Genomic DNA, 12,785 nt, shown 5'->3' with positions numbered 1-12,785 from the left:
AAGTGCTGTATCATTGGCTTTCATGATACAAAATTATGTCCAAATTGACAGAATCCTCTGAGAATCAGGTACAACTGATTGAAGCAGAATTGGATGTCTGATATTTATTTTCTACTAACTGTGTTTATTTATAAGCAGAAATAGCCAGGCTAACTATTCATCATTTATTTCATTCATTCAAAAACAATTACTGAATCTCTGTTATGTGCCAGGCGTATAATCACCTCCAGTAAAAATGTAGAGGTTGACAATATCCTTTTTCTTTCGTTTCTTTTTATGTTTTGCCCTTTGAGGTAACTTTTCTAATTTTTTTTAAACTGGTTTACTTGAGTAGAATAAAATTTACTTACAGACATACAATAGGTTTGTTTTGTTTTTGTTTTAGTAATTGAGACTCAGGAATGACTATTCCTATTTATTATGAGAGAATAGATTCAGTTGCAGTAATTCAACTGTAGATGTTGGGTTCATTAAGAAGAAATAATCCCCCATGTGTATGTGGTTTAAACTCTTCCAGGGTACTCTTGTGAATGTTCTGCTTATATATGGCACTTTGGAAAGGAGTGTCATGACATTATACCCTGGTACCTTGAAAAGATGTTGTTTGTTTCCAAAAAAGTGAGCAGTTTTAACTAAGGTAGAAGATTACTCAGGAAAGAAAACAGACCTGTTATTGATAGTATTTTATAATTGAATTTTAAAAGTAACAGATGCCATGAAGAAACTGAAATTGTGGAAGCAATCTTCACTGAACCTACAGGCTCAATAAAGAATTGGACTAATTCTAGAGGGTGACTCCAAATTTCCGCAAACATTAATTTTTAGTTTCTGTCATGATGTACTGAGCTTTTCTGTTGAATGCTGGAGTATTTGTTCAAGTCGGTAGATTTTGCATTTTTAATCTTCCTTAGAACTGTGGTGAATAATGGCCCCTGGCAGGAGATAATGAAATTTTCTTAATTTATATTTTCAAGCAGAAGCTTCAATTGAAAATGGCGTCCTATGGCCTGGAGACATAGCTGTAGTGCAAGTTTCAGGGGAGATGCAATAATAATGCAGTGCCATCGAGACAGGGAATGATGGGACAGTGAAGAAGTAATTTAAGGAAGAAAAGAGAATGTACCAAAGCTTTATTGTAGCATATCTAATGATCTGCTGAAGATTCCCAATGGTTTTTGGAGCATGACTGGAGAAACTAATGTTATCTTCCCAAAACAGAAGCCCCTGCTTAATCAGCAGAACAAGACTATTGATTAAAACACCTCTCACAATAGATTACACATGGAATCTCATCTCCATACTTTGCACTTGGTAAAGTGTAATAATGAGCATAAGATAATCAGAAGAAGAGTAAAAGCAATTTGTTAGGCCTTGTACAATTCAAGGTTAAGGTTGGAAAGGAAACAAATTTGCATGAATAGTTGGCCTGGTTTTAAAGCCGTACACAGGAAATCATATGCACAGGATAGGAACTACTCTGGAACAATAAAAGATATTCTGCCCCTAGTCAGATCCCCCTAAGGTTTGCAAATTTATGTCCATCTTATGTAAGGGAGTACTTATTATTGATATTTTTGGTATTTCATTTTTGTTGAATTGTGCGAAGAGTTTGCCTGCATTATCCCATCTAACCTTAAAGATAAACTTCGAAAGAAGGCTGTAAGCTTTAATGCATTACTTAGGGGCTCATAGTAAAGGCAACAGACAAACTGGAATAGAAACCCCAGTTTTTTCTGACTCTAAAGTGTCTGCTTTTAAACACTGATTTTCCCAAATAGCAAATGATTTTGCTTCTGAACAAAGTCAAATGGTACTCTATATTGTTGATTCTTATACAGTTTATTTTCAGATTATAAGTAATGTGTGCATTGAGCTTTCTTTCATTTACACTTTTAAAAGATTAAGGAAAAGCAACATATTAATAGTTTGTTTGCATTATTAATATTTCATTAGTGATGAATCAGTACTGTCCCCAAAATAAAAAAAGATAATGTTTCTTCAAAGTACTGCTAATTTGTGCACGACAATTTCTAAGGTAATTTCCATATACGTATGTAAATTAATGATAATACACATTTATAAAATGCCTTTTCATCAATTATACATTTTGGTGGCAACGTTTAACTTAATTTCAAAAATGACTGTGGATGACTTGAAAGTTAATATTGAAACCTGAGAATATTGATTACATCTGGAAGGTAAATACACAGTTTTAATAATTTTAACTTTTACTGTATGCTAATTGTGATTGTTAAGAGATTCATTAATATTTTGTAAAGTATTTTTCTATTATATACTATGCACAAACCTAGACATTATTAATGACTTTAAATATCATACTTTGAATTTTGCTGAGAGACAAAGATATTGTCATTCCCTTATGCATAGGAAGCAAACCAATAGGTATTAATCTCCAAAATTATGTGGTTTTATTCTCATCAGCTCTTGAGTTGTACATTTGGTTTCATTCCTTAGTAGAATATATTTTTCCATTTAAAGTAGAAAGACTTGCATAAATTAGTTTTAAACTAATTTTTAAAATTCAGGTTTTTTGCTCCATTTAAAGCAGCTTTTTGACCTATAAAGTAGGATTTAGGATTTTCATCATTGTAGATGATTGGGTTTTATGATTAAAATGTAAGTTTTACGAATATTAATATCAGAAATAATACTTTTCTTCTGGTGTTTGAATTTGATAATGTTACAAAGCATTTATTACTGGATTTATTTTAGTTAACATGCGGAATTCTCAGGATGAGTGTTGTACTCTGTATATTTTAGATTAGTAAGAAAATCAGTAGAAAAAATATTTAAAATGATAGAAAGTTACAACCTAGAAATAATACATAGGTGATATTTTTAACAGCGGTTTTAACACAGTGATGTGAAATAATAAGCCTTTTGTCTGTACATGCCAACTTTTGGAAATTTTTGGAAATGTGCTTAAATATTAAAAATGATTAAATGCTTAGACTTTGAGACTGAGTGCTTATTAGGTACTTCTACATTTATCTACCAGTTGGTGTGAAAGCATACATTATACCCCTGAGATTGCTTAGACATTATTTGCAAGGGTTGCCTTTATGCCCTCGAGTTCTAAAAACGATTATTTTCTTCCTGTAGTTGAACCACCTTATTAAAATTTGTTTTAATAAAGAAGTCGGAGGTTGAATATAGAAAAATTTACAGTGATTAGAGTGGATGTTTTTGTTGTTACTATTTTTAATGACGTTCTCCTAGGAAGCATGGTATAATTTCACAGATTGTCAAAAATTTTATTTCCAGATTTATTTAGTGTTAGAAATTTTCATTAGCTAGCAAATATTTAGGAAAAGATTGTATCTTCCTTCTGTTGTTAAAAATGGGTGTAAATGAGATGCACCTATTTTTAAAAACCCTATTCTTCTGCCTTGTTTTCATTCATACTTAATTTTTTATATTTAACGTTTAAGAAAAGTGTAGATTTTTAACAATGAATCCATATAATATTACCAAAATATACTAATAATCTAATAGTTAATAGAAGCCATGCCTTTCCTGATAAATCTTTTTCTGTGGGGGAAGAGGAAGAAAATCAAGCCAGAAACTATGCCCAGGACTGAGAATACAAGCAACTGAAGGCCTTCTTTTCTTGGCTTAGTTGTACCTTTTCATTTTCATTAGAATGAAAACTTGAAGCAGAGCAGTTGGTGAGAATTTACTTTGCTTCTGTGGCTAATTGCTTTCTCTTTCCCTATCTTCTTAAATGAGAGCAATTTATAGTTTTACAATCTTACTAACAATACACTGGTTAAGGAATTTTCAGATTTTTCTCAGTCCTAATAGCTCACATTTGGTATTTTCTTTCCCCTTGTGTTCCCACACTTACTGAATTTGAAAACTTCAGGCTCTCACTTCTTCATTCATAAATGAATGTACATAATTGTATTTTATTTCCATCACTTGGTTCTCCAAAAGCTTAGGTATTCTTTCCCATGATACTGGTATGCAAATCTGATAGTCTTATTCTTCTTACAATTGCATTTCTCTTCTTGCCGATCCTTTTCTCTTTAAGCCCCCTAATTCCATTTTTTTCTCAAGTTCAATTTCTAGTATTTCCAATATATAAAAAGAATATTTTTGACATCTTGGGAAGCTTTGAATTCTAGAAATGTTTATAATTTTTTTTCAGGAACTCCATTAAGTCTCCTTACCTTCATTTTACTTAAGATTCTAACCCTGTAACACTTCCTGCTTTCATAAAGTAAATGTTTTGTACAATGTGATATTAAGAGAAATAAAAATCATATGGTTGATATAAACTGTGGTAATTGCTTTTGACATTCATTTGAACTTGTATTTGTGGACAGATGACTAATGCAAAAAAGTTCAGAGAAAGTAAAATGAATAGTTATTCTTCATTTTATGGTGTTGGTCTCTCAAAATGTAATGGAAGAAGGAATACTTATCCTTTGTATACCTCTTGCAAACATCCTGTGGCATTGAAAAGTATGAAATAAAAGATATTTTTTTAAAGAGTTTGTTTAATTTTTTTGAGAGAGAGAACGAGAGAGAAAGAGAGCATGAGCAGGGGGAAAGGGCAGAGGGAGAGGGAGAAGCAGACTCCCTGCTGAGCAGAGAACCCTATGTGGGATCATGACCTGAGCCAAAGGCAGATGCTCAACCAACTGAGGCACCCAGGTGCCCCAAATAAAAGATATTTTTGATCCCATATTATATTCATATTTATTTATCTGATCATCTGGGGGAAAATGGATAATTGTCAATATATTCTTTATTTTTTAAAAGATGTATTTATTTATTTTAGAGAGAGAGAGAAAGAACATATGCGTGGGTGTGGGGAGCAGAGGGAGAGGGAGAGAGAGTCTTAAGCAGATTCTGTGCTGAGTGTGGAGTCTGACATGGGGCTCCATCTCAGCACCCTGAGATCAGACCTGAGTCAGAGGCTTAACCGACTGCACCACCGGGTGTCCCAATATATACTTTTTTTTTTTTTTTTAATGATATAAATTCCTAAATCCTTTGGGCTATATCCTCTTTCACCCTGGTCCAAAATCCTTCACAGTCTTGGTCCATTTCAACCGTGAGTGCAACTCCCTTACTCTGGCCATGTTTTCCCGAAAAAAGGTTTTGTCGAGTAGCTGTAAAAGGCACACTAAGGGAATATATAACAGGGATGTCACATCATAGGAGTTTAGATTTGCTTGTTTCTGATAGGTATGGGAGTGAGAAAATGGGAGGATCCTTGCAGGTGTAAGTCAGTATAAGGAAGGAAAGGATCAGGTAGTGGTTGAGGATTCCTGGAAGATGAAGAAACTCTAACAAAGTGGTGAACTCTCTTATTGTTGTAAAATTTAAGAAAGAAGAAAATATGAAATATTAGATACTGATCTATTGACAAATCTTAAATTCATCAGCTGTTTAAAATTTTAAGATGAAATTGGTTATGTGATTCACGTTAAAATACTTCATTTACACTAAATGGAAAACCACTGGCAAATTTCTTCAAATGATTGAATCAGTTTGAGAGAAATGCAGATAATGGAAGTAAAACGTGATGTTGCCTAAGAATGTGACACTGCACCATTTCCATTGTCTGTGCTTTTGAAAATTATTCTATATGGTATGGTTTTAAAAATAAATAGCATAAAGTATTCTAGATAAATTGTGATAAAAGTTATCATTAGTTTAATATCTGTGCAAGCAGTATTACAGTTTATGTAATATTTAGGACTTTTGTTTGAAGTTTATTGTATATACTTTGACCTATAAAACTTACCTGTTTGATCCTGTAGGAGTTTTCAGGTCTTGCTGCTCTTCAAGGACGAATCTGCTTGGTTTGAGTTGAAATGGCTGCAAGGGTGCATGACTTAACATACCTACCCCTCTTTAATGCATGTCTCCTTCCACTGTCTTCGTTAGTCGTCATGCTAAAAAAAGACGGAGCTGGGTTGTTGGTTTTTTTTTTTTTTTTCATTCTTTATCTGCCATTTTATAGTCGAGTTATTTTATGCACTCTAAGAATATTTGGTATTCAGATTGTTAAATAAATTTTGTTATAATGCTCTTGTTCTGCTTGCTTTGGCTTCTTAATTTATGCACTATCTGAAAATATAATAAAACCCTGCAAACATTACATTCCGTTGAGTTGTAATCAGGGCGAATTATAAAGGGAAATGGTTCTTGCCTTTATAAAGCTTATAAAAAGATCATTTTGAAAAATTCATAGAACTTAAATAAATATCATCTTACCTAAAATTCTACCTTAATCCTAATAATCTTGATGAGTAAGTGACACCATAAAAATAAAATACTTAATAAATAGGACATCTTAGACATCATGTTAGTGCCCTTCTCTTTAACATTCTATTTCAGAGAGTATTAATTTAGAAGAACCTAGGTTCACAGTCATGTTGTATTTAGTATAAGCATGTGGGGACCAATGAACCTGACAGGAATAGGAACAGTCTTAGACACAATATGTGCCAGGCACTGTGCTCACTGCTCTAAATGTGTTCTGTCATTGATCAAGCCAGGGCACTGAAGGTGTAATCTGTCAGCTTGGTATCTGTTATGGAAGAGTGCAGAAAGTCCCTGTAATAGAAAACGTTAACACAAACTGGATTTAATGGATAAACCTAAAAACCTGGCTGCTTCTTTGTTTTAATGTGTTCTCAGAACTTACTTCCAAGCTATTCAATTTCTGACTGTTTCTGTTTAACCATAGTATCATTTTTAATTGTTATTTTAGTTCTTAAACATGCCAAGTATACTTTTTTCTTAGTACATGTTGAAATTGCTAAGAATTCCAATTAGATGTGTAGTAGAATAATAGAGAACTGTTACTTTCTTTTTACTTTGAGTGAAAATTTAGTGTGGCCCATGATACAGAAATAGTACAATATAAAATAGGATTTTTATGGCTCTGTATTTAATAATGTGGAGCAACCTAATATCAGTTGAATTTTTTGTTTTGCAGTACTAGTTGCTTAAAGAAAATATGAATCAGTTCTGTATTAGATTTCTTTATTAAAAACAAACTAATGATTATGTTACACAAGTTTGGTTTGTTTTGTTTTCTAGGTGCAACAATCGAACACAGTGTATAGTAGTTACTGGGTCAGATGTATTTCCTGATCCCTGTCCTGGAACATACAAATATCTTGAAGTCCAGTATGAATGTGTTCCTTACAGTAAGTATGAAGTTTGTGATGTTCACTTTCTCCAGCATTCCTCGTTGATGCTGAAAGACTACACATGTGAAAGAAGCATATGTTTATGGCCTACAAAACCATTATGCATGCAGAGCACTAACAGACTCGGGCCTCCAATTAGCTTCATGAAGTGTGGAAGGAAGCCACAGTGTGATGCTGGCCAAGTGTCTGTCTGTGTTCTTAAGTGTTTGGCTTTTAAGACTAGTGTTTTTCCAGAAAACAAACTTGAATTAGCTATTCAGTAGGGCAGATAGAAATCTGTACTTTTGCCCAATACCAGTTGCTGACAAATTGGTTTGGCTCACAGTTTTCTAAAGAAGGAATTGACTTCGGTTTTAATCGTGAGCTACTTGAATGGCTACCTGCTGTTGTGGTAACTTTAGGACCCGGTAAAAGCTACCATTGTAGTAACTGAGGCAAGTGCTTTCCTTTTTTTGTTTCCTTGTCCTTACAGGAACATTTCTTTTACCAGATTCAGTGTTAGAATCTTAAGAGTAAATAAAATAGATAGAACAAAACCTTGCATATGCATCTATTTTTAATTTGACAACATCCATTAGATCCTGTAGAGGGATATTTAAAATTCAGGTGGAAGTTTCATAAGTAGTCTTAAGCTCCTGCTCTAATTCTGTGTAGTTTTCCTCCTAACCTCAGAATTCATACTGCTGAATTGTATTCTGCCCTTTTGGTAGAAAAAAGCATTTTAGACAACCAAAAGTTTCAGTATGTTAGGTAATTTTCATAAGCTAGTTTGTTTAATAGTGTTCTTTACTCTTTCAAATAAAAAAAAGATGTATCCTATAACCTTGATTCATGGGCATTTGAATTGAAGTTCTTTAGCAGCAATTATCTTTAGCAGCAATGATCTGAGAAAGTTTTACACACTTCCCTCTTTTAAAAAGATGGATTTAAACTAAATAATGAAATTGCCTTTTCCAGAACCTCAAAAGCTAGATCACTATTCCCGATAGATTTCTATGTCCAAACTATCAATATTTTTAAAACCAAAGGACTGAATTCAGATAAATATATGTCCAATATGCTAGTAATACATTCTAACATGTCCTGTGGAAGGTGCAGGCTCTCTCCTCTCTGCCCACAGTTTCGATAAATTGTTTTTTTTGTGGGTATCAGTTAAAGGCCAAACACAGATTATCTTTTCTTTTCATCCCTGCTCTGTGTTCCTGTGTTACTGTGAAATGGATGCTTTTTATGTTTTCAGTATTTTCTATACCATTTGTAGGATTGGAAGCCTACTGAGTGCACTGATCTTTATATTACTTCTCTTGTGTGTAGTGTTGGTGGCTTACGTAATCATTCTCCTGTGCCACTAGAGGAACATTGTATTCTTTTGAGCTAACCAAAATTTTGTTCCGTAAAGTCACTTTCATTTGAATTTATCATGGTTTCTGTCCTCAAATTAGAAAAGGAATACAGCATCCATTCCCAAACAGTGGAATCAGTCAGAGCTGCCAAGAATTGTCTTTCTGGAGCCAGTTCCTGTAACCTAGTCTATAGACCAAGAACAGTGTTAAGCAAATATTGTTTTCAGACTCTTAAGTTATTTCTTGTGCTGTTTTAGAAAGGAAAATGTGGATATCTTCTGGAACATCTAACTTTCAAAATTTTACTTTTTCAGTTCTCCAGAAGTATTGTATATTGTGCACTAAACTTGCAAATAGCTATACTCAGAGAAGTATTTGTTCTTTTTAGTTTTTGTCCTTAAAAAACAAACAAACAAACCAGTAATTAATTTGCTGTTACCTTTCTAGATGTTTGCACGAGGCAGAAATAAGTCTGGCTTTTTTTTTTTCTCCAAATTATTCCATGCTAAAGAATAGAATTACAATTCCTATATACTGTACAGTAGTGACACACTATCTATTACATGATTTTCACTAATACTGAAATTTAATGCAAAGAATCATTTGAATTGTTTTGACATTAGGTATGATTGTGTATTTCCTTATCTCTTTTCCTTATTTTCCTCTCCTTTTGTTTCTTTATGTTTCTGTTATACCCATTCCTTATACTTTCATTTTAAGCCTGTATTTTTCCCTTCCCTTTGTTTTTCTTTTTTTTAAAGATTTTATTTATTTATCTGACACAGAGAGACAGCGAGGAAGGGAACAAAAGCAGGGGGAGTGGGCGAGGGAGAAGCAGGCTTCCCACTGAGCAGGGAGCCCAATGTGGGTCTCTATCCCAGTATCCTGAGATCATGACCTGAGCTCAAGGCGGGTGCTTAACCGACTGAGCCACCCAGATACCCCTCCTCCATGTTTTAGTACTTTGTATCATTTGCATACCCCTTTCATACTTTATATAGTAGATAAAAATTGTCACTGTAACATTAATTATATGTCTTTTACCATCTGGCTTTATGCCATTTTCTATCCAGAGCAAATTCTTGAGCAGTTTACACATCTAAATACATTCCCTCCTTTTTAAAAAAAATTCCAGAAATTTTGTGTGATTTTTGAAAATTTTATTATAAATTTACTCAACAGAATTTATTAGAAATGTCATTGTTTGTTTTGCTTTTTAGGTTTATAGACAGACACATGTAATCTTACATGTGACATTTATACTACCCAGATAATGCCTGTGTCAAAAATGTATGTGTCCCGCTTATCCTTTATCATTAACAGAAATGTTAGTAATTGAATGTATATGTGTTTAAAAGAAATCATAAAGATCTTACAGGCTAAAGGAAAATAATTATTAGAATTTCGTACCTTATAGGCAAGATTGGTTTTGATATTTGTGCCCTCTTTTTCAAATTATCATTAAATTATACAAATTATACCATAATTTTAGCTATGTTTTGTCTGAGAAAATAACCATTACTATTAATTAAATTTTTTAATGAATCAATGTGAGATTATTCAAAATGAAATAGTGTGTCACTTCAGATACAGAGTATGTAGGCTTAAGTTTGTTTGGGGTAATTTTGTTTCTTGCATATCCATCTAGTCCTCCACTTATGTTAGTGGGTTGTGGATTTATGTTTGGTCTATAGAATAGCAAATGTATTGTTATGAATTAATTCATACAGTCTTTTAAAACAAGTTGCAATACACATTTGGCATGTGATGAAGAATGCTAATTTCATTAATGTTATTGTATTTTTATATTCTTCTGGGTTGATGAAGTTTTGGCTGGTTTGACAGATCTCTGTCCTTTGGGTTTTCATAAAAATCATAATGTAAGGACGTTTGTTTTCAATATCCATATCTTACATGATTCATCAATCATCAAAGTTTTATTTAATTATTTTTTATTTTTACATTTGGGTGTTACTTCTGTTTTCATCAGTTTTAAATTATGTACAACTTCTATACATTTTCTTTTCTTCAAGTGATTAGTTAAATCACAAAGGAAGACTTCCCTATTTAATATTGTGCTAAGCAAATGCACGGTCATTTTAGTGTATCACATAATAAAGCCTAGCCATTTTCAATGAATGGAAAACAAATATATTTTTATACATTCCTTAATGAACTTGTTTTAAGTTCTGTTTTAAATATGTAACATATTTTAAAATGTATTATTCCCATCCTTTACATTTAATTGATTGACTCAGTAAAATCATTCTTTCCTGAAAAAAAGAATATGACTGTATATAAATATAGTCTGAGAAGTCACAAGACTAATAATTTCTCTTATCCTCATTTTCCCACCACGCCCTTCCGTTATTGATTCTAAACAGGTATAATATTGCTCTTCGTTGAGGAGTAGTTTTAGGCCTACTGGTTTATAAAAAAGAACTGTTTTATATCAGTAATGCTGAACTTACTTTTCCTGGATATAGTCAGAATTACACATTATAGGGCAAGTATGTTTCCTGAAAGTGGTCAAATAGACCAAGTTGGATGGGGAGGTGGTATTGCTTAATGAGAGGGTTATATGCTACTCCTGTAGCAAAATATTTGTATGGCATTTCTCCCTGAGGTATTTCAGGAGGTCACTATTTAATCTTGATGAATTATTGTAATTTTTAAAAATTAATCAAGCTAAGACAACTTAATGAAATGTGCAACTACAGTGTCTTTGAGTAATCAATTTGGAGATAGAATATTAGCACACCCTAATACATTTTAATAAGGAAAGAGGGAGAATCACAGACATTAATCTGGTCACTTTATGAAATTCAGGCAACATACTTCAGAGCCTACATACAATCTAAAATAGTGTTTTATGGTTTGTAATTATTAGACTTCTATTTACCAACAAGAATCTTATATAGCACCCTTCCTAACTGTATAATCCGTTTCTTTAGACTTCTTGGAGGGAGGATTTTTTTCTCTCATAAAACTGTACTAATCAGGTTTGTTTTATGAAAGCATTTACCTTTTATGGGGTCTGTGGAGTCAAGGTATTTGCTTTGAATGCTTGGTATGATTGTCGTTGCATGCCAGCTTGCTTTCTGTGTAAATTGATGATGGTAGACAATGTCATAATAAGCTAACCATAATTCTTTCTTCCTTTTTCTCCTTGCCTACTGTGCTTGCTTTTTCCTTGTATGTATTTTGCTTACTTTTTTTTAAAAAAAAAATAGACTTAATATAACAAGTTTGAGATATGTAATATAGGGAATTTAGTAAGAATTTTATTTTGTAAAGTATATATAAACCTAAATAAGTAAATTTACTAATTCTTGGTGGGAAAGAAAGACACTATGTTACCCCACCCTTCAGAATCCTTATTGGGGTAGCAGGGGAGATTTATATATTCTGCAAAGGAGGCATTTTTTTTCTTATGATTAAGATGGATTTTTCTAGAAATAGAAAGTAATAAAGAGACATTAGAAAGTACTAAGATGCATAATTATATATTTATTCTTACATAAATGTCTTTGGGAAAGTGTTAAAATATAACCATATCAATATTCATTAATTTTGACCTAAGCTCCAAAATTGAGTTTCGTTTTTTTTATGATATATTTTCTTGTTGTTATGCTTACCTGATTTTAGTCAATTTAATAATGAGCTCATATGATAAGATAGATAGGGATGATACACTTTTGCATGCATTTGTGTCTGTAGCATACGTATATAAAGTAAAACTGGATAAAAATGCTGAGTGACTTTAGAAAGGCAAGAGTATATATACCATGCATTAGTGAAGAGTTTCATTATTTATTCAGGTACACCAAGTGAAGCAACATGCCAACATATTTGTATTGCCTCCTTAATCTACTAAAATGATTGATTCATGTTCTTTTATGTAACTTTAGAATCTTTCTCCTGCTAGGTTTTCCTGTTGTGTGTTTCTCTTTATCCAAAGTAGTACAGCTCTTATTCTTCCTATATTTAGCATCTATTACGAATTCAGTCTTAGACTAATAGTCAATTTATTTTAATCTTTTTTCTTTTTTCCTCGCACTTTTTTTTTTCTTCCGATGCTTAAAATAGAAGTGGAGCAAAAAGGTAAATAACGTATACAGTCTGAACCCCAGCTCCCTGTTATGTGCCTTATGGATGTCACCCCTCCCTTCCCTCCCTCCACAACACTCCTGACATTAAAATAATCAGCAGGATCTCATAAATGTACCTCATAAAGAAGTCGACT

General features: G+C 32.7%; 1 protein-coding gene across 1 annotated transcript in view; it reads left to right on the top strand.

Annotated features, from left to right (window-relative positions):
* ADGRL2 (adhesion G protein-coupled receptor L2) overlaps positions 1–12,785 on the top strand; it is a 286,203-nt gene that overhangs the window by 222,450 nt on the left and 50,968 nt on the right. Inside the window, exon 5 of the mRNA XM_080801458.1 lies at positions 7,084–7,193. Within this exon, the coding sequence (XP_080657584.1) occupies positions 7,084–7,193 (110 nt within the window). The remainder of the gene's footprint in view (positions 1–7,083; positions 7,194–12,785) is intronic.

Source organism: Martes martes (assembly GCF_963455335.1).
Source record: "Martes martes genome assembly, chromosome: 4".
NCBI classification, from domain to species: domain Eukaryota; kingdom Metazoa; phylum Chordata; class Mammalia; order Carnivora; family Mustelidae; genus Martes; species Martes martes.
Note: the sequence above shows the minus strand (reverse complement) of the source record. Positions and strands in the feature narration are given on the sequence as shown.